The sequence below is a fragment of the Oncorhynchus gorbuscha genome, linkage group LG04, assembly GCF_021184085.1.
Source record: "Oncorhynchus gorbuscha isolate QuinsamMale2020 ecotype Even-year linkage group LG04, OgorEven_v1.0, whole genome shotgun sequence".
NCBI classification, from domain to species: domain Eukaryota; kingdom Metazoa; phylum Chordata; class Actinopteri; order Salmoniformes; family Salmonidae; genus Oncorhynchus; species Oncorhynchus gorbuscha.
The window spans coordinates 74505652-74533026 of record NC_060176.1 but is presented as its reverse complement, the minus strand read 5'-3'; the positions used below and the strand labels follow the sequence as shown (position 1 = coordinate 74533026).

The following is a 27375-nucleotide window of genomic DNA, read 5'->3' as shown; positions in this document are numbered from 1 at the left end:
CGCTGTTGGCTGGGCTCCCTGCCTGTGCCATTAAACCCCTACAACTCATCCAGAATGCCGCAGCCCGTCTGGTGTTCAACGTTCCCAAGTTCTCTCACGTCACCCCGCTCCTCCGCTCTCTCCACTGGCTTCCAGTTGAAGCTCGCATCCGCTACAAGACCATGGTGCTTGCCTACGGAGCTGTGAGGGGAACGGCACCTCAGTACCTCCAGGCTCTGATCAGGCCCTACACCCAAACAAGGGCACTGCGTTCATCCACCTCTGGCCTGCTCGCCTCCCTACCACTGAGGAAGTACAGTTCCCGCTCAGCCCAGTCAAAACTGTTCGCTGCTCTGGCCCCCCAATGGTGGAACAAACTCCCTCACGACGCCAGGACAGCGGAGTCAATCACCACCTTCCGGAGACACCTGAAACCCCACCTCTTTAAGGAATACCTAGGATAGGATAAGTAATCCTTCTCACCCCCCTTTAAGATTTAGATGCACTATTGTAAAGTGACTGTTCCACTGGATGTCATAAGGTGAATGCACCAATTTGTAAGTCGCTCTGGATAAGAGCGTCTGCTAAATGACTTAAATGTAATGTAAATGTAATGTCTTGTTTGTCAAGTCAACCAGCATTTTTCCTTGCTCCTATTTTTCCCAGTCTCTGTTTGTTTCTAGTCCTCCTGGTTTCGACCCTTGCCTGTCCTGGCTTCGAACCCACCTGCCTGACCACTGCCTGTTCTGACTACCAGCCTGACTATCCCCTTGTTCTGTTTTGGACTCTGATCTGGTTTCTGACCCCTGCCTGTCTCTGACCTGCCTTTGCCTACTCCCTTTGTTATAATAAATATCGGAGCTCTACCATCTGCCTCCTGTGACTGTATTTGGGTTTCGCCTTGTGCCCTTATAGTACGAACTGGCCATGACAGACCCAGCAGACTTGGACCAGCTCTGTCACGTTGTGTCCCTGCAGGGAGCCACCATTGGGAGGCATGAGGAGCTACTTCGGGACCTTTTGGAAGGGCTTCGTTCCCTGAAGGAATGTCACGACCAAGGATTCAAGGCAATAATGGAGAAAATCAGTGAATTAGCTCATAAGCAGCATGCCACATCTGAGACCTCCCAACCACCTAGTAACCTTCCTACTAGAGGTGGATTGGTTCAATCTACCCCAGCTCCCCTGGTACTTGCCGGGCGTTCCTTTCCCAGTGCTCTCATCTTCGAACTCTAGGCTTCTTCATTCCTGTCGGACCGATCGAAGATGACGTATTTAATCAAGCTAATGTCTGTAAGGGCACTCTCCTGGGCAACAGCTGTGTGGGAGCAGCATTCCGCTGTGTGCCAGAGCTTGGAGAAATGTATGGCAGAAGGTTTTCAATTCTCTGGTGCCCGGGAGATAGGGCGGCTCAAAAACTACTGCAGGTACATCAGAACTCCTGTAGTGTGGCAGACCAAGCAGTAGATTTTCGCACATTGGCCGCAGAGAGTTCCTGGAATCCGGAGGCTCTGTTCAACATCTTCCTCGATGGACTGTTGGAGGGGTTAAAGGATGAGCTCGCAGCTCAGGAAATACCACTGGACCTCGATTCCCTTATCGCCCATTCGATTAGGATTGATGGCCGCCTAGGAGAACGTCGGTGTGAGAGGAGGGGGGCTCGGGAACACTCGTTTGTCTGATGATGGCACTCGTCCTAAGGAATCCGGAAATCCCCGAAGTGTATATTTCTGAGGAGAGCCGAAAACACCCGAGGTTCCCCGAGAATCATCAACCACGGTGAATTGGATACTCCTGAGCCTGTGCAATTGGGAAGAGCTAGGTTATGGGTTGGGGAAAGCTCACGTAGGCTGAGTGTACTGTGGAGGGGCAGGAGATTATATAGCCACCTAACCTGTTAGGAAACCCTTGTCTCAGGTAGAAGTACTCTGGTGAGCCAGACTGGGAGTTCCCTAATTCCCATCACCCTCACTCCTTTTTTTATGCTTTTGCTGTGGGGAGACCAATCTAAGTCTCTCCGAGTGCTCATTGACTCTGGGGCTGATGAACGTTTTATGGATGCTATTATTGTTTCTGAACTTGGTATTCCCAATCAACCCCTCTCTGTCCCCATGGTTGCAAGGGCACTGGACGTCTGCTCAATTGGAAGAGTCACCCATAGTACATTGCCTGTTCATTTACGAGTTTCAGGAAACCACAGTGAGACCATACAGTTCCTCCTCATTGCATCTCCCCATGTTCCTGTTGTCTTGTGATTTTCCTGGCTCCAAAAACACAACCCTGTTATTGACTGGACCACGAGCTCCATCCTGGGTTGGAGCCCATTTTGCCGTTCCCACTGTCTTAACGCAGCACAGCCGTCCCCGAGACGTCCTCTTCTGGGCATTAGCAAGGCTTTGGATGTCTCTGCCATTCCCACTGAATACCATGACCTCCTGAAAGTTTTCAGTAAGGCACATGCTACTTCTCTTCCCCCGCACCGTCCTTATGATTGTGCCATTGATCTCCTTCCAGGCACCACACCACCTCCTGGTCAGCTATATTCTCTATTCGGGCCAGAGACCAAGTCTACTGGAGGAGTACATAGAGGAGTCTCTGGCTACTGGGCCGTCCGTCCGTCTGCATCTCCTGCAGGCACAGGGTTTTTCTTTGTGGAGAAGAATGACAAGACCCTGTGTCGGGGCATTGACTACCGGGGTCTTAATGACATTACGATTAAGAATCGTTACCCACTACCACTCCTCTCCTCGGCTTTTGAACCTCTCCAGGGGGCCACCATTTTTTCCAAGCTGGACCTTCGGAATTCATACCACCTGGTTCGGATAGGCGAAGGAGATGAGTGGAAGACAGCAATCAACACAGCCAGCAATCTTTAATAAGTACCATGTCATGCCGTTTGGACTCCCCCGCTGTCTTTCAGACTCTGGTAAACGATGTTCATTCGGGGCTACAGTACCCTGGCGGCCCCCTTCTCTGCACTCACCTCTCCCAAAGTACCGTTCACATTGGCTCCAGCTGTCGACAGAGCCTTTGTGGACCTGAAGCATCAAGTCACCACAGCACCCATCCAGAATTTTTTCAATTTGTTGTAGAGGTTGATGCTTCTGACATTGGAGTGGGGGCCATCATGTCCCAGCGATATTCCCAGGACCAAAAGCTTCATCCCTGTGCCTTCCTGTCCCATCGTCTCAATCCTGCAGAGAGGAACTATGACGTAGGCAACCGATAACTCCTGGCGTTCGAGATGGCGTTGGAAGAGTGGAGGGACTGGCTGGAAGGAGCAGAACAGCCATTCTTGGTCTGGTCCGACCATAAAATTGTGGAATATCTCCGTAGAGCCAAGCGCCTTAACTCCAGGCAGGCCCGGTGGGCTCCCTTGTTTACAAGATTCAACTTCACCATTTTCTACAGCTCAGGGTCCGCAAAATGTGAAGCCTGACGCCCTCTCCTGTCTATACAGTTCCTCTGCCAACCCTCGGTCTCCAAAACCATTCTCCCTACCTCATGCCTTGCAGCCTCAGAGGGTTGGGGATTGAGAACCTGGTTCGCAAAGCACACATTTCCCAGCCTGAACCTGAAGGGGGACCGACTAACCAGCTGTTTCTCCCTAACTCAGTCCGGTCCTGGGTCCTGGAATGGGCTCATTCCTCCAGGCTGACCTGTCTTCCAGATTCCCGCAGTACCCTAGAATTCCTCCGACAACGTTTCTGGTGACCCATAATGGTTCCGGACATCTCTGCCTTCATCACCGCGTGCGCGGTGTGTGTTCAGAACAAGACTCCACAGCAAGCTCCTTCTGCAGCCACTACCGGTCCCTCATCGTCCCTGGTCCCATATCTCTCTGGAAATTGTCACTGGGCTTCCACCATCTGATGGCAACACCGTCATTCTGACGGTGGTAGATCAGTTCTCAAAGGCCGCTCATTTCATCCCTCTAACCAAAATTCCGTCTGCCAAGGAAACGGCCCAGCTCATGGTGCAGCACGGCTTCCGGATCCATGGACTCCCGGTAGATATGGTTTCCGACCGGGGTCCTCAGTTCTCGTCTCAGTTCTGGAAGGCGTTCTGCACATTTATTGGGGCGTCGGCCAGCCTATCCTCTGGATTCCATCCCCAATCAAACGGCCAGTCATATCGAGCTAACCAGGACCTGGAGACCACCCTAAGATGCCTGATCTCAACCAACCCCACTAACTGGGTGGAGTATGCACCGGAACACTCTTCCCTGTTCCCTTTTTGAGTGCTCCATGGGATACCAACCTCTACTCTTCCCAGAACAAGAACCGGAAGTCAACGTACCCCATGGCCCAGATGTTCGTCCGCCACTGTCGATGTACCTGGAGACGAGCTCGGGTAGCACTTCTCACGACCAACTCCAGGTATCGTCAACAAGCGGACCACCGCTGGACTCCAGCTCCCCGCTACCGCATTGGGAAGAGGGTATGGCTGTCCACACGCGACCTGCCCCTTTGAGAAGAGTCCCGCAAACTGTCCCCCCGTTTCATTGGTCTTTTTCCCATCTCTAGAGTCCTTAGATCCACTGCTGTCCATCTCTTATTACCCCGTACCCTCCATATTCACCCTACTTTCCATGTGTATAGGATTAAGCCTGTGTTATAATAAATATCAGAGCTCTACCATCTGCCTCCTGTGTCTGTATTTGGGTCTCGCCTTGTGCCCTTATACATTTATGACTCAAGGAAAAGAGCCTTGTACGATATGTTTTTTGAGCTCTCCTAGCTTTCTCATTATTTTTTTTATTTCACCTTTATTTAACCAGGTAGGCCAGTTGAGAAGAAGTTCCTATTTACAACTGCGACCTGGCCAAGATAAAGCAAAGCAGCGCGACACAAACAACACAAAGTTACATATGGGATAAACAAACGTACAGTCAATAACACAACAGAAAAGTCTATATTCAGTGTGTGCAAATGTAGTATGATTAGGGAGGTAAGGCAATAAATAGGCCATAGTGGTGAAATAATTATAATTTAGCAATTAAACACTGGAGTGATAGATGTGCAGAAGATGAATGTGCAAGTAGAGATACTGGGGTGCAAAGGAGCAAAAAATAAATAACAATATGGAAATGAGGTAGTTGGGTGCGCTATTTATAGATGGGCTATGTACAGGTGCAATGATTGGTAAGCTGTTCTGACAGCTGATGTTTAAAGTTAGTGAGGGAGATATGAGTCTCCAGCTTCAGTGATTTTTGCAATTCGTTCCAGTCATTGGCAGCAGAGAACTGGAAGGGAAGGCAGCCAAAGGGGGAGTTGGCTTTGGGGATAACCAGTTAAATATACCTGGAGCGCATGCTACGGGTGGGTGCTGCTATGGTGACCAGTGAGTTGAGATAAGGCGGGACTTAACCTAAAGACTTATCGATGACCTGGAGCCAGTGGGTTTGGCAACAGATTTGAAGCGAGGATCAGCCAACGAGAGCATACAGGTCGCAGTTGTGTGTAGGGGCATTGGTGACAAAACAGATGGCACTGTGATAGACTACATCCAATCTGCTGAGTAGAGTGTTGGAGGTTATTTTGTAAATGACATTGATGAAGTCTAGGATTGGCGGGATAGCCAGTTTTACGAGGGTATGTTTGGAAGCATGAGTGAAGGATGCTTTGTTGCAAAATAGGAAGCCAATTGCTATATTTCATTTTTGGATAGGAGATGCTTAATGTTTGTTTGGAGGGAGAGTTTACAGTCTAACCAGACACCTAGGTATTTGTAGTTGTCCACATATTCTAAGTCAGAACCATCCAGAGTAATGCTAGACGGGCGGGTGCGGGCAGTGATCGATTGAAGAGCATACATTTAGTTTTACTTGCATTTAAGTGTCACGTTCTTTCAAAATCGAACCCAGAAGTAGACCAGGACAAGGAGAGTAGGAAGAAGGTGAGTATTTATTTACAAGTGAATGTGAATGGGTAGATATATCCAGGTGACGTAGCGGGCAGCGGTGGTGAGTTGATGGGAGTAAATAGGTGCATCCAATGGGGTAGCGGAATCGTCCAACGACCAGGCGGGAATGGGGTAAATGATCCGGGTGAGTAACTGAAGACAGAACAAACGGAGGTAAGTTTAAGGCAAGCAATACGTAAAAAACAACAAAACAAATTCTATCCATCTTGAGGCTGATACTATGGCACAACATACTGTTCATGGCTAACGATCCGGCAGGGAATGGATGTCAGGTCCGGGCTTATGAAGAGGAGAGATGATGATCAGGACCAGGTGTGCAGATAGCTGATGGGATACAGGTGCAGGTAATCAGAACTCCCAACTGGCTACATTGCCCGGCAACCAGACAGGGTGCGTTCCAGGACGCCGGAAAAAAACACTCCAGGACAGAACACAGGCAAAAAACAGACTCAGGAAACGGGATTCATGACAGTACCCCCCCTCCGACGAACGCCACCGGGCGGACTACCCGGAGCGCCAGGGTGGAGGCGGTAAAAGTCATCGTCAAGGATCTGACGCCGAGGAATCCAACTCCTCTCCTCAGGACCATATCCTTCTCAATCCACTAAATACTGGAACCCTCGACCCCGCCGTCTGGAGTCCATGATGCGGCGCACCGTGTAGACAGGACCACCTCCGATCATCCGAGGAGGAGGAGGACGAGGAGGAGGGGGCAACAGAGGACTGAGGAGAACCGGCTTGAGGCAGGAGACATGAAAGGTGGGATGTACTCTTAGTGTAGCAGGCAACTCGAGTCGGACCACAACAGAATTAATGATCTTCTCCACTACAAACAGACCAATGAACTTCGGTGACAGTTTCCTCGACTCAGTCCGTAGAGGAAGATTCCGTGTAGCCAACCAAACCCTATCTCTGATGGTATAAGCGGGAGCAGGAATACGGCGACGATTCGCCTGGATCTGATACCGGTCAGAAACTCTAAGGAGGACCTTCCTGGCCCGATGCCAGGTCCGGTGGCAACGACGAATGTGGGCCTGGACAGAAGGAACCGAAAGATCCCTCTCCTGAGAAGGAAACAAGGGAGGTTGGTATCTGTACAGGCATTGGAAGGGGGACATCCCAGTGGCAGATGAAGAAAGGGTATTATGGGCATACTCGACCCAGGGTAATTAAGATGACCAAGAGGTGGGATCAGAGGAGACAAGACAACGCAGCGTGGACTCCATCTTCTGATTGGCTCTCTCCGCCTGACCATTAGATTGTGGGTGAAATCCAGAAGTGAGACTGACTGTAGCTCCAATGGCCAAACAGAAGGATCTCCAGACAGCAGAGGTAAACTGAGGACCACGGTCAGAAACAATGTCACTGGGCAATCCGTGGACCCTGAAAACCTCCCTAACCAGGATCTCGGACGTCTCCGTGGCAGATGGAAGCTTGGAGAGAGGGACAAAATGAGCAAACTTGCTGAATCTGTCCAAAATGGTCAGAATGACCGTGTTCCCAACAGAAGGGGGCAATCCCATGACAAAATCCAGGGACAGATAATATATAATAATAATAATATATGCCATACCAAGGTCGCCGAGGAATAGGTAGGGGGTGAAGAAGCCCAGAACTGGGCCGATTGGTACTTTTGTTCTGAGCACAAACAGGACATGCGGCAACAAACCTCCGGGTATCTTCTCCCATGGCAGGCCACCAAAATCGTCTACGCAGTAGCACGATAGTCCGAGCAACGCCAGGGTGACAAGCTATCTTGCTGGCGTGGGACCACTGAAGAACAGCAGAACGGACCGACTCAGGCACGAACAACCGACCGGGTGGACCGTTACCGGGGCCGGGCTGCGTCCGAAGAGCCGCCATCACATCCTCCTCAATCTTCCATGTAACGGCTCCCACGACAAGGTTCTGGGGAAGAATCGTCTCAGTCTTGGCCCCACTCTCATCCGTCTTGGAGAACATCCGGGATAAGGCGTCCGCTTTGCCGTTCTTCGACCCAGGTCGGAACGTCAGGGAAAAATTGAAGCGTCCAAAAAACAAAGCCCCCCGTTTAGCCGATTGCACGTAAGCCAGATTCTTGTGGTCAGTCCAGACCACAAACGGTTGCTCCGCTCCCTCCAACCAGTGACGCCACTCTTCCAAGGCAAGCTTCACAGCGAGAAGCTCCCGGTTACCCACATCGTAGTTTCTCTCAGCTGGTGAAAGACGACAAGAGTAGAAGGCGCAGGGATGGAGTTTACCGTCAGTGGAGCTACGCTGGGACAGGATGGCACCCACCCCCACATCAGACGCGTCCACCTCAACAACAAACTGACGGGATTTCTGTTTGAAAAAGCTGGCCTTTGCTTTCCTAGCTGCCTGTGTATATTTGTTCCTAACTTCCCTGAAAAGTTGCATATTGCAGGGGCTATTAGATGCTAATGCATTACGCCACAGGATGTTTTTGTGCTGGTCAAGGGCAGTCAGGTCTGGAGTGAACCAAGGGCTATATCTATTCTTAGTTCTACATTTTTTGAATGGGGCATGCTTATTTAAGATGGTGAGGAAAGCACTTTTAAAGAATAACCAGGCATCCTCTACTGACGTAATCTAGTCAATATCCTTCTAGGATACCCGGGCCAGGTTGATTAAAAAGGACTGCTCGCTGAAGTGTTTTAGGGAGCATTTGACAGTGATGAGGGGTGGTTGTTTGACCGCGGACCCATTACGGACGCAGGCAATGAGGCAGTGATCGCTGAGATCCTGGTTGAAGACAGCAGAGGTTTATTTAGAGGGCAGGTTGGTCAGGATGATATCTATGAGGGTGCCCATGTTTACAGATTTAGGTTTGTACCTGGTAGGTTCCATGATAATTTGTGTGAGATTGAGGGCAGTAGAGTGCGACTCTACCCCCTTTGGCAGTTTTATCTTGGCCAAAAATGTTATAGTTGGGGACGGAAATTTCAGAATTTTTGGTGGCCTTCCTAAGCCAGGATTCAGACACGGCTAGGACATCAGGGTTGGTGGAGTGTGCTAAAGCAGTGAATAAAACAAACTTAGGGAGGAGGCTTCTGATGTTAACATGAATGAAACCAAGGCTTTTATGGTTACAGAAGTCAACAAATTAAGGAACTGGAGCATGTACGCTTGTCATTTTTAGTTTGGAACACAGCCCCGAGTCCCAACCGTCACACAATTACTGCTGTTTACCCAATAACAAAAACGTTCCATTATGAAAATAGCAGACCTGGGTCAGCTGGGCATTTGAAAGTTATAAAATCTGATCTTAGTGTTAGGCTTTCCAAAGGCACTTCAGACATACAGGTTACAATTTTGCTGCGCATAGAATGGAGTGATGAGTGCATTCAAGTGGGAGTTCTGCAGCTGTTCAGGACAACCCAGGGTATAACTCATGTCATTCTTGTAACTGTGGATCATACACGGCGATCATAATCGTTGATACTGTAAATTACTTGAGTTTTCAAATATGAAAATGTGAAGTTTACTTGTATGACATCAAAGCGCAATTTATTATAATATTCAACGTCTCATCTTTCAGAACACATAGACTCCTCTCGATTTACAGCATTTACCTCACTTAGACAACAACAAATTTGCAAAAGCAGCCCAATTAGCAGGAGGAATGGGGGCATGTTCTTGTCGTGCACAGTGCTCAAGTATACAACGGCTGTCAGTCAAAACCCATAAGGTGCTGTGAAGCGGAGAACCTGAGCTCCGACGTCAGGTATACCATGTTACCTGCCAGACACTGCATTCCAACTGAAGTGTTTATCAGTGTCCAAATCGGTGTAATGAGTGTAAAGGGCTACAGTACAATCACCAATAATATCACAAGCTGTAGTGAGTGGTATAGATGTAGTGACAGCTGTTGTGAGAGGTATAGATGTAGTGAGAGCTGTAGTGAGTGGTATAGATGTAGTGACAGCTGTTGTGAGAGGTATAGATGTAGTGACAGCTGTTGTGAGAGGTATAGATGTAGTGACAGCTGTTGTGAATGATATAGATGTAGAGACAGCTGTTGTGAGAGGTATAGATGTAGTGACAGCTGTAGTGAGAGGTATAGATGTAGTGAGAGCTGTAGTGAGTAGTATAGATGTAGTGACAGCTGTAGTGAGAGGTATAGATGTAGTGACAGCTGTTGTGAGAGGTATAGATGTAGTGACAGCTGTTGTGAATGATATAGATGTAGAGACAGCTGTTGTGAGAGGTATAGATGTAGTGACAGCTGTTGTGAGTGGTATAGATATAGTGACAGCTGGGCTCTCTCACCTGTGGGTGGTGGCGCCTCTGGGCTCCCTGCTAGGGATCCCGTCTCCAGAGGGCTCCCTGCCGAGGATCCTGTTTCCAGAGGGCTCCTTGCCAGGAATCCCGTCTCCAGAGGGCTCCCTGCCGAGGATCCTGTTTGCAGAGGGCTCCCTGCCAGGAATCCCGTCTCCAGAGGGATCCCTGCCAGGAATCCCGTCTCCAGAGGGCTCAAAGCGGGAGTGCAGCAGGCTCAGGCAGGAGGACAGGGACTGACTGGAGTCCTCTCGGAATACTACACACACACAGAAAAGCAGTAGCATTCAGTCAACATTACATTCAGTCAACATTACATTCAGTCAACGTTACATTAGACAATAAGTTTGGTTTTACAGAGTTGACAACATGTTTAGAGTAGCCAACCCTGGATAATATACTATAACAAGTGCCATTATTGAACAGTGCACTTCTAATCGTTCCATTCTATTCACTGTATGCTGCTCAGAGTCAAATGCACAATGGCATCTCCGTTAAAGTCTCATTAACGCAGAGAGACTACTAAGAAAAATGGTTTGACAACCAGAAATAACCAGATCTTTGAGAAGGATGTGGAAGGCTCAGTTTCAAGGTAAAACTGAGTGTGTCTCTGCCCTGCAGCCCATAAATTGCTGTGAAACTGCCTGGTTTTTAATAAAAATGCCAAGGAGTCACCTGAGAGAGATAAAATAGGAGCATCTGTGTGTTCGTGTGTCTGTACTCAGGCATGTGTGTGTGTGCGTGCGTGCGCGTGTCTTCATTTGAGTTTGGGTGAGGCTTCCCACTTCCTTCTCTTCCTCAGTAAACCACCCCATGACTTCGCTTTAAGTGTGTGATTTATCAAATCTTTGCAGGGATTTCATGCCAGTCTGTGAACCACTTAGTATATAAAAAAAAGTACCTAGCATGCAAAAAAAATGTTTGGGCATGTATTAATGATGACACCCTGGGGAGGCTCTCTGACTAAAGGCTTTGCCCTCACTACGTGTTTATGTGTACTTCAGCGTGTTCTGATGCAACCTCTCCAAACATAGTGGGGACGTTAAGAGAATTAAGATTGAAGGTAATTCTCAAAGTCTCCATAGATGTTGCATGCCTTGAGATATGGAAGTCTTGTGAAACTGACTCAGACCTCCCATTAGATTAGGCAATGAAGGTCTACAGTAGCCTCAACAGCACCCTCTATAGTAGCACCATGGTGTAGCCGGAGGGCAACCATTTTCCGTCCTCTGGGTACATTGACTTCAATACAAAACCTAGGAGGCTCATGGTTCTCACCCCCTTCCATAGACTTACACAGTAAGGAGGACGTCCTCGAACCAATCAGCGCTCCTGCAGTATGAACTATCATTTTGTACATTCCCTTAAAGAATCAGGCAATTCATCTCGTACTGAAAGCATAAGTAGGCAGGGCAAACCTGTTTTGGTGATTTTAGCCCAATGTCAATACCGTTTTAACGGGTGCAAATCAATAACCATTATGAAGAAACAGTTTGTGATACATTTTATGTTTAGGTTTTCACTATACTATCTACACATATAGTACCAGTTAAAAATATGGACACACCTACTCATTCAAGGGTTTTTCTTTATTTTGACTATTTTCTACATTGTATAATAATAGTGAAGACATCAAAGCAATGAAATAACACATGACATTTTTAAAAAGTGCTAAACAAATCTAAATCTATTTTATATTTGAGATTCTTCAAAGTAGCCACCCTTTGCCTTGAGGACAGCTTTGCACACTCTTGGCATTCTCTCAACCAGCTTCATGAGGTTGTCACCTGGAATGCATTTCAATTAACAGGTGTGCCTTGTTAGAAGTTAATTTGTGGAACGTCTTTCCTTCTTAATGTGTTTGAGCCAATCAGTTGTTTTGTGACAACACAACCCTAGCAAGTGTCTTTGGTCTAGTTAAAGTAGGCCTTTTCTAAACTTCCTAAATATCTGCTCAAACAAAGTTTATCATGCTTTAACTTGGAGTGTGTCCCTGGATATACATGTAGACGTCATGCTCAAAATTTGAGGGCCAAAGTTTCCCTGGATGGGTGGCTGACAGAGGAGCAGAAAGGCTGGCTCTCACTACTATTCCCTATATAGTGCACTACTTTTGACCAGAGTCCGATTGGCCCTGGTCAAAAGTAGTGTACTATGTAGGGAATAGGGTGCCATTCGGAATGAAACCGGTGGCTTTGCTGATGAATGAATGGGGAGTGTTTATACCGTGACGCTGGCGTTGGTCATCAGAGAGCTCCAGGTCCAACATCAGGTCATCCTCATCCAGCTCAGAGGAACCCAGGTTGTTCAGTAGGTCCTGAGGACACAATACAGGAAACGTACATGTATGTGTGACTCAGAGCGTTGGACAAATTGAACAACTAGCTTGATGCATGGCACTTGACTTTGGGAGTAGCGTCAGGAGTTATGGGCTATAACTAGGGCCCAGAGTTTTTCCTTGTAAAATTAGGAGGTGAGAAAACCTGGCACTACAGATATAAGACAAAACAGACATACAAGGTCACTCTGTTTGCATTGACATTCTGTATGTTTTGTTAGGGTTCATTCATGGCTGTGATGGAAACATAAGGGGTCACCAAGGCAAAGGTTATGAAATCCAATATCTTTATCTAAGAACCAATTATCTAATCCATTGAGAATGGGAAGGCATTGGCCCAGTAAACAATGAAATGTTCAAAGGCATCGATATTCTGAGGAGTGGTTGTGGATTTATGTTCATGCTGACCCCTTTCCCTTGTGTTTCAAAGGGATATGCTACCATCTTGTGGTGACACCCAGAAAAACAGTTCCCCAGGTGGGCCTCCAGGTGAAAAAAAAAGATAGAAATGCAGAAGATGTGACACTAGAGATGTCTTGGAGATAATTCATCTTCTCTAAGGGTTTCTGATGGACAAGGTAAAAAAGTATGGTCCAAAAAAATGTATGTGTTCATATCATTTGGAGAACATTGAGAAATAAATGTGATGCCGTTATCAGTGGTGAATCATACGAGTCATGTAAGATTAATGTTGACTACCAACTAGCCAAAATGTCAGTGCAGTGTACCAAATTTACAACAAAGTATGTTTACGATGTAATAGGGTAGAAAAAAATATGACATTCTGGACTACATGAACTCCATTTGAACATAACAATGTCACCAACTGGTTCTGCTCACATTGATCAACTTTAAGGGGGACAGATTAAAACTAGGCCTGCTCAACAGATAATCTCTATTGAAATACATTTTTAGCCCAAAACTAGGCTTAATGTGTCTGGGAAACTGCCCCTAAATGTCAAGCTTCAAGTCAAGCGTGTGAAATGGCAGAAATGTTCATGTAGTCAGCTGTCGGTGCTCAACCATTTCTGTATAAATGGCATATGAGATATACATCATTTGGAGCTAAACTAATCTGTATATGTCACCCCCCCAGCAATAGATAGATGTGTATTAATACTGCTTCACTGTGCAAGCTCTGACCTTCTTACCCCGCAATGATGTTTGAGTGAGAATCTTAAAAGAGGCGATCTGCAGTTGCTACATTCATTTTTGGACTTATAAATGAATGACATGACATGAATGACATTGATTCTTGAAGAATAGAACTTAGAAATCCCTCATGAGCTTAGTTCCAACTATTGTACCTCATCAGAACACAAAATATAAGCTTGTTTTACTCTACTGGGACCACCCATACGTAGAATGTATGCACACATGACTGTAAGTCGCTTTGGATAAAAGCGTCTGCTAAATGGCATATATTATTATATATTATTATTATAAACAAAGTAAATGTAAACAAATACTGTATAGCCTCAAAACATGGTTACAACTATAATGTTGATGTCATGGATGGTCAGTCCTTGCATCCATAGCTCTGTCTATGATTTTGAGGGTGATTCAATTTCCCCAGGCCCATCCCTCAACTTTTTACCAAAACAGGGGCGAGGATCCAACTTTGTCATTGTTTCAACTTCTGATTGTCGCTTTAATGCTAAATGGACACACTGTTTATTATATATGCATAGTCCCTTTACCTCTACCTACATGTGCATATTACCTCAAATAATCGGAATGTTTTACTTCAGTTTATTTAGTAAATACTTTAACACTGATTTTCCTAAAACTGCAATGTTGGTTAAGGGCTTGTAAGTAACCATTTCACTGTAAGGTCTACCTACACATGTTGTATTCAGCATTTCACTGTAAGGTCTACCTACACCTGTTGTATTCAGCATTTCACTGTAAGGTCTACCTACACCTGTTGTATTCAGCATTTCACTATAAGGTCTACCTACACCTGTTGTATTCAGCATTTCACTGTAAGGTCTACCTACACCTGTTGTATTCGGCATTTCACTGTAAGGTCTACCTACACCTGTTGTATTCAGCATTTCACTGTAAGGTCTACCTACACCTGTTGTATTCAGCATTTCACTGTAAGGTCTACCTACACCTGTTGTATTCAGCATTTCACTGTAAGGTCTACCTACACCTGTTGTATTCAGCATTTCACTGTAAGGTCTACCTACACCTGTTGTATTCAGCATTTCACTGTGAGGTCTACTACACCTGTTGTATTCAGCATTTCACTGTAAGGTCTACCTACACCTGTTGTATTCAGCATTTCACTGTAAGGTCTACCTACACCTGTTGTATTCAGCATTTCACTGTAAGGTCTACCTACACTTGTTGTATTCAGCATTTCACTGTAAGGTCTACCTACACCTGTTGTATTCGGCATTTCACTGTAAGGTCTACCTACACCTGTTGTATTCGGCATTTCACTGTAAGGTCTACCTACACCTGTTGTATTCGGCATTTCACTGTAAGGTCTACCTACACCTGTTGTATTCGGCATTTCACTGTAAGGTCTACCTACACCTGTTGTATTCGGCATTTCACTGTAAGGTCTACCTACACCTGTTGTATTCGGCATTTCACTGTAAGGTCTACCTACACCTGTTGTATTCGGCATTTCACTGTAAGGTCTACCTACACCTGTTGTATTCGGCATTTCACTGTAAGGTCTACCTACACCTGTTGTATTCGGCATTTCACTGTAAGGTCTACCTACACCTGTTGTATTCTGTCAGGACCCGGTTACAAATCCGGGTCTCCGGAGTGAGAAACAGTCACTAAACCAACTGAGCCACGAATAGTCAGCAGATCCCAGAAGATGAGGCAGACACAGCAGTACTTGAGACGGTGTATTTAATGAAGTAAAAAGTGAAGTTCTTCAGGAAAACATTTAACTCCACAACCTCAAAAGGAATTCCAAAAGAACAAAGGCAATCCTCCAAGACAAAAAGGCAAATCCACAAGGTGGAAGGTATAGCACAAAAAGCCTCAAAAGATACTCAAAAACAAACAAACAAGAACAAAAAACAGAACTCCACAAGAGAGTCCACCGGGATCAACAAGAGCTCACAGAGTACTAGGGCTGGGTGCTAACATACAAACACAGAGCAAAGAACTGAGTAAAACAAAGGGTTTAAATACAATCAGGGGAAACGAGGCACAGGGGCAAATAATAATGGGGATCAAGGGAAAACAAAAGGTCAAAAGGCACAATGGGGGCATCTAGTGACCAAAAACCGGAACAACCCTGGCCAAATCCTGACAGTATTCTGCATTTAACTGTAAGGTCTACCTACACCTGTTGTATTCAGCATTTCACTGTAAGGTCTACCTACACCTGTTGTATTCAGCATTTAACTGTAAGGTCTACCTACACCTGTTGTATTCAGCATTTAACTGTAAGGTCTACCTACACCTGTTGTATTCGGTGCATGTGACAAATACAAATGTATTTGATTTGAAATGGTGGCTTGTTAAAACAAGGATCCATTTCTTCACTGCCAACTTCAGTAGGTCTCTTATATTTCACCTAGAAAGACTTTGGGTCAGTAGATATTACATTCATTCTGCACCTGTGGCATAAATTCAAGACGATCAATACAGGAAAGATTTGCAGTTGCAGAGGGTCCAGAAGCCAGGGGTGTATTTATTAATGCATACCGTAGCAAATCGTTTTGCAAAATAGCAGAACATTTTGCAACGGAAAAATTCAAACAAGAGTTTCTTATTGGACAAAACCGTTTGCTTCAGTTTGGTTCTTGGTGAATACCCAGATAGCTCAGTTGGTAGAGCATGGCGCTTGTAACGCCAGGGAAGTGGGTTCAATCCCCGGGACCACCCATACGTAGAATGTATGCACACATGACTGTAAGTCGCTTTGGATAAAAGCGTCTGCTAAATGGCATATATTATTATTATATATTATATTATTATTATATTATATTATTATTATATTATATTATTATTATAAAACTTTCACAAGAGTTACAGAGGGGATATTCATAGAGAGATTAGTGTTAAAGGTACAATTCACTCAAATAAGTATTCAAATGTTTCATTACCAGTCTACTACAGGCCAGGGCAGATTACAATTTAGGGTTGGGACAACATATGATTAAATCGAATATCGTGATATTTGACATTGATGATATATCGTGATGGTTAAGACTATACTCTGACTATACTCTGTGCAGTTTTATCAGTTAGGCTGTATTAATATGTTGAAAATAAAAGTCTAAATTAATTAACTAAGTCTTATTTAGATTATTTAAAGCTGCAATATGTAACATTTTGGGCGACCCAACCAAATTCATATAGAAATGTGAGTTATAGATCTGTCATTCTCATTGAAAGCAAGTCTAGGAGATGGTACATCCGTTCTATGTGCACAATTTCTATGCATCCCATTGTTAAGTTTAGTTTTTGCGTCATTTACTTTCGGTTTTGTACACCAGCTTCAAACAACTGAAAATACAATATTTTGGTTTTTGGAAAATATATTTCACAGCAGTTTAAATGGTACACTGATCATCTATTCTACACTATCCTTACTTGTTTTGTCACATACACTGAAATTAGGCGAACGATTCAAATTTTTGCAACCAGGAACTGGTGGCGTGATCATTGTGCACCTTTAATGAGGATGTGACTATAATATGTAAATAAAAACAAACATTTTAATTATCTAGTCATTAACGTCACAAAACAGTTATATCGGAAATCGTGATATCAGGAACAGCATATCGTAGACAAGGTCTGCCCAAATATCACCCATTACATTTACATTTACATTTAAGTCATTTAGCAGACGCTCTTATCCAGAGCGACTTACAAATTGGTGCATTCACCTTACACCAACACTATTACAATACCCAAATATCACCCAACCCTATTACAATACCCAAATATCACCCAACCCTATTACAATTCCCAAATATCACCCAACCCTATTACGATACCCAAATATCACCCAACCCTATTACATTTCCCAAATATCACCCAACCCTATTACAATTCCCAAATATCACCCAACCCTATTACAATTCCCAAATATCACCCAACCCTATTACAATTCCCAAATATCACCCAACCCTATTACAATTCCCAAATATCACCCAACCCTATTACAATTCCCAAATATCACCCAACCCTATTACACTTCCCAAATATCACCCAACCCTATTACAATTCCCAAATATCACCCAACCCTATTACAATTCCCAAATGTCACCCAACCCTATTACAATTCCCAAATATCACCCAACCCTATTACAATTCCCAAATATCACCCAACCCTATTACAATTCCCAAATATCACCCAACCCTATTACAATTCCCAAATATCACCAAACCCTATTACAATTCCCAAATATCACCCAACCCTATTACAATACCCAAATATCACCCAACCCTATTACAATACCCAAATATCACCCAACCCTATTACAATTCCCAAATATCACCCAACCCTATTACAATTCCCAAATATCACCCAACCCTATTACAATTCCCAAATATCACCCAACCCTATTACAATTCCCAAATATCACCCAACCCTATTACAATTCCCAAATATCACCCAACCCTATTACAATTCCCAATTATTTTGTAATAAGGGTTGGTTAACGACTCCATGTTGAACGATAATGTCTTTTTACTTGTTCCTTCAACAGCCACACGCTACTCCTAGCATGGCTTATGAAGTGGATTCATCATCTACTATACATGATTTTATTTCTGTGGAAATGGCATTAACCATTTTCTGCACGTGATTGTGTATCCTGAACCCACAGTAGAAGAGGGAGCAACCATATACTGTTGGCTGTTGAGTGTATTCTAATTATGACACAGAGAAGGGGCGGGGGGGGGGGGGGGGTTATTTCCCCAGTGTTCCCTTGTACTTGTCCAGCAAACAGACTTTAGCCCGCCTCTGCATTGCCCTTGACTGCTCATGAAACCACGAGCCTACTCAACAGACGATGGAAAACACTTCAGCATCTCAGTGAAGCTTTGCTCGTCACACTGGAGTGCCTTCTGTTATTCACACAAATTTAAAAAGAGGATGGCAAAAAAAGGAGAATAAATTGTTAATACACTCCTACGGCCACGCTCTCCGATTCCCCACGGGAGAGCTTGGGGGGAAAACTTCAAACCAAGATTGGAGAGACTGCCTCCACTTACATTTCATCAACTGCAGATTTAGCCACACATGCAAGTATTGCACATGTGCTTTCCCTTCTGAGTATGGAAGATGAGGGGTGTTTGTGCCACTCCCAAAACTAAATACATCTTAGTATGATGCACTACAAAATAAGCACCATTGTTTACTGTTCATGCAGGGATGTGGATTGGAGTGGCCAGACAGGGAAGGAGGTGTGAGCAATCCCTTGAGTGACAAATTGCTGTCGCCTTGGTAAGGGCTGCCTGTTGCACTGATCTGCAAAGCAGTTAGTTAAAGGATTAGTCTGTTTGATTCAGGGAGGTGCTGTTATCCCCGTGTGAGAGTGTAATCCAGAAGAGGATGTGGCCATTGACTAAGCTATTTAGTCCGCAACACTAATGGTGCTAGCACCGCTCCCATCTCCCCTGCAGTCCTGTCCTGCTGTCCTGTGCTGTAAACACCTACTAAGCACCCCTAATGTGCTGTCCTTTCATGTACTGTAATATAGTATGATGTATATACTGTGTATATATACACAGTACCAGTCAAAAGTTTGGACACATCTACAGTCGTTGCCAAAAGTTTTGAGAATGACACAAATATTAATTTTCACAAAGGCTGCTGCCTCATTTTGTATGATGGCAATTTGCATCTACTCCAGAATGTTATGAAGAGTGATCAGATAAATTACAATAAATTGCAAAGTCCCTCTTTGCCATGCAAATGAACTGAATCCCCCAAAACCATTTCCACTGTATTTCAGCCCTGGCACAAAAGGACCAGCTGACATCGTGTCAGTGATTCTCTCGTTAACACAGGTGTGAGTGTTGACAAGGACAAGGCTGGAGACCACTCTGTCCTGCTGATTAAGTTTTAATAACAGACTGGAAAAAGGAGGGTGGCGCTTGGAATCATTGTTCTTCCTCTGTCAACCATGGTTGCCTGCAAGGAAACACGTGCCGTCATCATTGATTTGCACAAAATGGGCTTCACAGGCAAGGATATTGCTGCCAGTAAGATTGCACCTAAATCAACCATTTATCGGATCATTAAGTACTTCAAGGACAGCGATTCAATTGTTGTGAAGAAGGCATCAGGGCGCCCAAGAAAGTCCAGCGAGCGCCAGGACAGTCTCCTAAAGTTGATTCAGCTGCGGGATCGGGGCACCACCAGTACATAGCTTGCTCAGGAGTGGCAGCAGGCAGGTGTGAGTCCATTAATGCCATGATAATGGAATTCATTGCCCTTGACAATCAACCGTTCTCCGTCGTGGGTGATGTTGGCATTTGCGACTGGTCGAGCACCGGTCCACAAGTGCGCTATTTTTCAGATTTTGCCCTACCGGAGTTACACAGTAATGACATCACTGCTATTAGCTTCACGACATACTATGGAACGCCATTTGGGTCTTTGGGTGTCAAAAAAGATACAAGTCAATAACACTATTTGACGTGTTAAATACGCTTTTAATTTGACACGTCAAATAACACAGTTCTATTAAAGAATGTTGTGTGTTCTGAATTTGTACGTGTAAGCCAAGCGCCACCACTACTATCAGTAGCACTGTCAAAGCTGTACAAAAAAAGTCTGCAAATAGGCAAATACCAGCCACGAACGATGTGTTTACAATATCGCGTTGGTAATAAAGCATTACTTGTTTGACCGCAACTTCTGTTTGACCTCAACCCTGTAGCCCAAAGCTAACATTATAAGCAGCCAGCTAGCTTCATCTGGCTAGTGAGCTCAACCTGACCGGGTTATGTGTTGTGAAGTTGGCCACAATAAGGATTAGGCACCATAGTGGAATTTGCGGTTTGCCTTTATAATAAAAGTACCTCTTTGAAAGTGATGCAGATGGTTACAATTGGTGGAATCATGCCATATTTAGACTAGATCATGTTAAACATGGTTGGAATGTGAAGCAATGAAATGGGGTATCAGTCTACTCGGTGACACCCACAGAACACAACTGAAGAGTTTAGGCAAATATTAGCGTTGTAGCTCTTATCGCGGCACTGTGACTGCGTGAAATCACCTCCCCAGTCAGCCTATTGTGTGTATTGACATTCATATTGCACTGTACAGCTTTACCTAAGGATTGGGGATCAATGGGGGGGCGGCAGCATAGCCTAGTGGTTAGAGCGTTGGACTAGTAACCGGAAGGTTGCAAGTTCAAACCCCCGAGCTGACAAGGTACAAATCTGTCGTTCTGCCCCTGAACAGGCAGTTAACCCACTGTTCCCAGGCTGTTGTTGAAAATAAGAATGTGTTCTTAACTGACTTGCCTGTTTAAATAAAGGTAAAAAAAAAATGAAATGGGGTATCAGTCTACTCAATACCCAAGATATTTTTTCCAACGTCCTGCTCAGAGTTATCAGACTCCACAAAACATCCACGCAGTATTGTTTTTCCTCGGGAATAGTGTTCAATACTCATACTCAATATACATTCAAAAGTTTGGGGTCACATAGAAATGTCCTTGTTTTTGAAAGAAAAGCAATTTTTTTGCCCATTAAAATAACATCAAATTGATCCGAAATACAGTTATATATACAATATATATAAAACATTGTTAAATGTTGTAAATGACGATTGTAGCTGGAAACGGCAGATTTTTATGGAATATCTACATAGGCGTACAGAGGTCCATTATCAGCAACCATCACTCCTGTGTTCCAATGGCACGTTGTGTTAGCTAATCAAAGTTGATAATTGTAAAGGGCTAATTGATCATTAGAAAACACTTTTGCAAATATGTTAGCACAGCTGAAAACTGTTGAACTAATTAATAACTTTTCTTGTTCAAAACTGTGCACTCTCAAACAATAGCAATGGTATTATTTCACTGTAATAGCTATTGTAAATTGGACAGTGCTGTTAGATAAACGAGAATTTAAACTTTCTGACAATATCAGATATGTCTATGTCCTGGGAAATGTTCTTGTAACTTACAACCTCATACTAATCGCATTAGCCTACGTTTACTCAACCGTCCCGCAGGGGACACACCAATCATGAAAAAGTTTTAAAGAAGCAATAAAACTAACATTCTTTAGACGAGTTGAGTATCTGGAGCATCAGCATATGTTGGTTCGATTACACGCTCAAAATGACCAAAAACAAAGACTTTCTTCTGAAACTCGTCAGTCTATTCTTATTCTGAGAAATGAAGGCAATTCCATGTGAGAAATTGCCAGGAAACTGAAGATCTCATACAATGCTGTGTACTACTCTCTTCACAGAACAGCGCAAACTGGCCCTAACCAGAATAGAAAGAGGAGTGGGAGGCCCCGGCACACAACTGAGCAAGAGGACAAGTACATTAGAGTGTCTAGTTTGAGAAACAGATGCCTCACAAGTCCTCAACTGACAGCTTCATTAAATAGTACACGCAAAACACCCGTCTCAACATCAACAGTGAAGAGGCGACCACGGGATGCTGGCTTTCTAGGCAGAGTTGCAAAGAAAAAGCCATATCTCAGACTGGCCAATAAAAAGAAAAGATTAATATGAGCAAAAGAACACAGACACTGGACAGGGGAACTCTGCCTAGAAGGCCAGCATCTCAGAGTCGCCTCTTCGCTGTTGACGTTGAGACTGGTGTTCAGATATCGGTATCGGCCAAAATGTAATATCGGTGCATCACTAATTTGAAAATTTCTTCAAGTGCAGTTGCAAAAACCATCAAGCACTATGATGAAACTGGCTCTTATGAGGACCGCCAAAGGAAAGGAAGACCCAGAGTTACCTCTGCTGCAGAGGATAAGTTCATTGGAGTTAACTGCACTTTAGATTGCAGCCCAAATAAATGCTTCACAGAGTTCAAGTAAATAATATAATAATAATAATATATGCTATTTAGCAGACGCTTTTATCCAAAGCGACTTACAGACAAGTGTGCATACATTCTATGTATGGGTGGTCCCGGGGATCGAACCCACTACCCTGGCGTTACAAGCGCCATGCTCTACCAACTGAGCTACAGAAGGACCACGAGTAACAGACACATCTCAACATCAACTGTTCAGAGGAGACTGTGCGAATCAGGCTTTCATGGTCAAATTGCTGCAAAGAAACCACTAATAAAGGACACCAATAACAAGAAGAGACTTGCTTGGGCCAAGAAACACAAGCAATGGACATTAGACCGGTGGAAGTCTGTCCTTTGGTCTGATGAGTCCACATTTTAGATTTTTGGTTCCAACCGCCATGTCTTTGTGAGATGCAGAGTAGGTGAACGGATGATCTCCACATGTGTGGTTCCCACCGTGAAGCATGGAGGGGGTGTGATGGTGCTTTGCTGGTGACACTGTCTGTGATTTATTTAGAATTCCAGGCACACTTAACCAGCATGGCTACCACAGCATTCTGCAGCGATACACCATCCCATCTGGTTTGCTCTTAGTGGGACTATCATTTGTTTTTCAACAGGACAATGACCCAAAACACCTCCAGGCTGTTTAAGGGCTATTTGACCAAGAAGGAGAGTGATGGAGTGCTGCATCAGATGACCTGGCCTCCACAATCACCCCAACCGCAACCCAATTGAGATGGTTTGGGATGAATTGGACCGCAAAGTGAAGGAAAAGCATCCAACAAGTGCTCAGCATGTGGGAACTCCTTCAAGACTGTTGGAAAAGCATTCCAGGTGAAACATAAAATATATTTTGATTTGTTTAACACTTTTTTGGTTACTACATAATTCTATATGTGTTAGTTCATAGTTTTGATGTCTTGGCTATTATTCTACAATTTAGAAAACAATGAATGAGTAGGTGTCCAATCTTTTGACTGGTACTGTATATATGCGATTTAGCAGACGCTATTATCCAGAGCGACTTACATCAGTGCATACATTTTCATTTGGCTGGCCCTAGCAGGAATCAAAGCCACGACCCTGACGTTGCTAGCACCAACCACTGTCCTGTAGCCCTACTGTACAGGAGTGTAGTGGAAGCACCTACCAGGCTGTCCTGTCCTATATTTTATGGTAACTAGGGTTACAAAGAGGGGATATTACTGTTAACTTTTTTACAAATAAACTACCAACATTTTAGTAACTTTAAAGTTTTTTATTTTAATTTTATAAAATGACATTTCGTGACTTTTTTTGTTACTTCAGATTATCACAGGTGTCTAATTATCTCTGTGTGGCCACATAACATGTAAAATAATCTAATACAATAATATATATATTTTTTTCTTTATGACAAATTAATGACAAAGCTGTCAAACAAGATCCCCGTCATTTACGTGAAGAGAAGGCAGAGAAAAAGGGGCCAGAGGGCGGGCTGACTTCTGCTAGCAAACGTACAATCTTTGGGTAATAAAATCGATCACCTACAAGGAAAATTAAACTACCAACGGGACATTCAAAACTGTACTATCTTGTGCTTCACGGAGTCGTGGCATTACCAACATAGAGCTGGCTATACGTACCGGCAGGACAGAACAGTGGCGTCTGGTAAGACAAGGGGTGGCGGACTATGTATTTTTGCAAATAACAGCTGGTGTACGATATCTAAGGTAGTCTAGAGCTATTGCTTACCTGAGGTAGAGTATCTTATGATAAGCTGTAGACCACACTATCAACCTATAGAGTTTTCATCTGTATTTTTCGTAGCTGTCTACAAACCACCACAGACTGATGCTGGCACTAAGACTGCACTCAATGAGCTGTATTCCGCCATAAGCAAACAGGAAAACACTCACCCAGAGGCGGCGCCCCGACTTGCCTGGGACGTGATTGCAGGGAAACTTAAATCCGTCTAACCAAATTTCCATCAGCATGTTAAATGTGCAACCAGAGAAGAAAAAACTCTGGACCACCTTTACACCACACACAAAGATGCATACAAAGCTCTCCCTCGCCCTCCATTTGGCAAATCTGACCACAATTCTATCCTCCTGATTCCTGCTTACAAGCAAAAATTAAAGCAGGAAGCACCAGTGACTTGATCAATAAATAAGTGGTCAGATGAAGCAGATGCTAAGCTACAGGACTGTTTTGCTAGCACAGGCTGGAATATGTTCCGGGATTCCTCCGATGGCATTGAGGAGTATACCACATCAGTCATTGCTTCAGCAACAAGTGCATCGATGACGTAATCAAAAGTGACTGTACGAACATACCCCAATCAGTAGCCATGGATTACAGGCAACATCCGCACTAGCTAAAGGCTAGAGTTGCCGCTTTCAAGGAGCGGGACTAACTCAGAAGCTTATAAGAAATTCCGCTATGCCCTCTGACTAACCATCAAACAGGAAAAGTGTCAATACAGGACTAAGATCGAATCATACTACACCGGCTCTGACACTCATCGGTTGTGGCAGGGCTTGCAAACTATCACAGAATACAAAGGGAAGCACAGCCGAGAGCTGCCCGGTGACACGAGCCTACCAGACGAGCTAAACTACTTCTATGCTCGCTTCGAGGCAAATAACACTGAAACATGCATGAGAGCACCAGCTTTTCCAGAAGACTGTGTGACCACGCTCTCCACAGCCGTTGTGAGTAAGACCTTTAAACAGGTCAACATTCACATGACTGCAGGGCCAGACGGATTACCAGGACATATACTGAGAGCATGCGCTGACCAACTGGCAAGTGTCTTCACTGACATTTTCAATCCCTCCCTGTCCAAGTCTGTAAGATCAACATGTTTTAAGCAGACCACCATAGTCCCTGTGCCCACAGTGGCCCCTCAGGGGTGTGTGCTCAGTCCCCTCCTGTACTCCCTGTTCACTCAAGACTGCACGGCCAGGCACGACTCCAACACCATCACTAAGTGTGCCAATGACACTAAAGTGGTAGGCCTGATCACTGACAATGACGAGACAGCCTATAGGGAGGGGGTCAGAGACCTGGCCGTGTGGTGCCAGGACAATAACCTCTCTCTCAACGTGATCAAGACAAAGGAGATGATTGTGGACTACAGGAAAAGAGGCCCGAGCACGCCCCCATTCTCATCGACGAGGCTGTAGTGGAGCAGATTGAGAGCTACCTCGGTGTTCACATCACCAACAAACTAGATTGGTCCAAGCACACCAAGACAGTGGTGAAGAGGGCACGACAAAACCTATTCCCCCTCAGGAGACCAAAAAGATTTGGCATGGGTCCTCAGATCCTCAAAGGGTTCTACAGCTGCACCATTGAGAGCATCCTGACTGGTTGCATCACTGCCTGGTATGGCAACTGCTCGGCCTCCGACCGCAAGGCACTACAGAGGGTAATGTGTCTGGCCCAGTACGTCACTGGGGCCAAGCTTCCTGCCATCCAGGACCTCTATACCAGGCGGTGTCAGAAGAAGATAAAAATGTACTCTTTACCGGGCCCCCCCTGTATATAGTCTTGATATTGTTATTTTACTGCTGTTCTTTAATTACTTGTTACTTTTATTTCTTATTATTAATCTCTTCTTTTTTATTAAACCTCATTTTTGGTTAGGGGCTCATAAGTATGCATTTCACTGTAAGGTCTACACCATTCGGTGCATGTGACTAATACAATTTGATTTTAACATTATGTTATTGAAGTATAAATAACCAAAGTTACCATAGATTGCCATAGAAGATTCTGCTTACTTTGGAATATTACCGGTAGTTTTGCAACCCTAATTGTAACCCTAATGTACTGGACTGTAACTGTACTGTAGTGACGTAAACACCTACCAGGCTGCCCAGCTTGGAGGAGGATGAGTTGTTCCTCTTTCTGAGCAGGACGTTACCCTCGGTGGCGCTGTGGGGCTCTTTGAGGTTGAGGTGGAGCCGCCGCGGCACCCCAGCCCCTTCCGAGGAGGAGCGGAGCCGGCGCTCCATGCGTATCACTTCATGGTAGGGACTGGCACCGCTGCTGCACATGGACACTGGAGAGACAGAGCACAAGACAAAAAAACAGAAGAGACTGATGTGGAGAACTAGGCAAAACAGAGGCAATAAGACAAGTGAACAGACTGTCCTATTCGACAGACAAACACAAAAACAAAGACTATCCTACACGTTGGGGAAAAACTTAAAAACAAGAAAACAATCGATTGGCTATTGCAAGCCTGGAAGCGATCCAGTGTTTTGCAACAACAGCTTCACTGATTTCAAGGAGCCAGATGATTTTGATGACTTTACACTAACGTAAAGGTATTTTTTTCAATGTAGTGATGGAATTGCTATTTGCGCACAATTGGCCCAGCGTCGTCCGGGTTAGGGATGGGATGTCCTTGTCCCATTGCGCTCTAGCGACACCTGTGGTGGGCGGGCGCAGGCACGCTGACACGGTTGCCAGGTGCACAGTGTTTCCTCTTGACACATTGGTGTGGCTGGCTTCCGGATTAAGCGGGCATTGTGTCAAGAAGCAGTGCAGCTTGGCTGCTTCGTGTTTCAGAGGACGCGCAGCTCTCGACCTTTGCCTCTCCCGAGTCCGTAAGGAGTTGCAGCGATTGGGACAACTACCAATTAAATACCACATAATTGGGGAGAAAATAATAATAAATACACTTTTAAAAAAGTTATTTACAATGACGGCCTACCCCGGCCAAACCCGCACGACACTGGGCCAATTGTGCGCCGCCCTATGGGACTCCCAATCACAGCCGGATGTGATACAGCCTGGATAAAATAACTGTTTTAAGTTCTCATACGCATACAATTTTTTTTTTTTTTTTTTTTTTTTTTTTTT

The 27375-nt window shown here is 44.7% G+C and overlaps 1 protein-coding gene across 2 annotated transcripts in view; it reads right to left on the bottom strand.

Moving 5' to 3' along the window:
- LOC124034642 (serine-rich coiled-coil domain-containing protein 1-like) overlaps window positions 1-27375 on the bottom strand; it is a 127212-nt gene that overhangs the window by 84240 nt on the left and 15597 nt on the right. For both annotated transcript variants that reach the window (XM_046348087.1, XM_046348088.1), the window contains exons 3-5: window positions 26376-26569; window positions 12409-12499; window positions 10174-10441 (exon numbers count right to left, since the gene is read on the bottom strand). In XM_046348087.1, the coding sequence (XP_046204043.1) occupies window positions 10174-10441; window positions 12409-12499; window positions 26376-26569 (553 nt within the window). The remainder of the gene's footprint in view (window positions 1-10173; window positions 10442-12408; window positions 12500-26375; window positions 26570-27375) is intronic.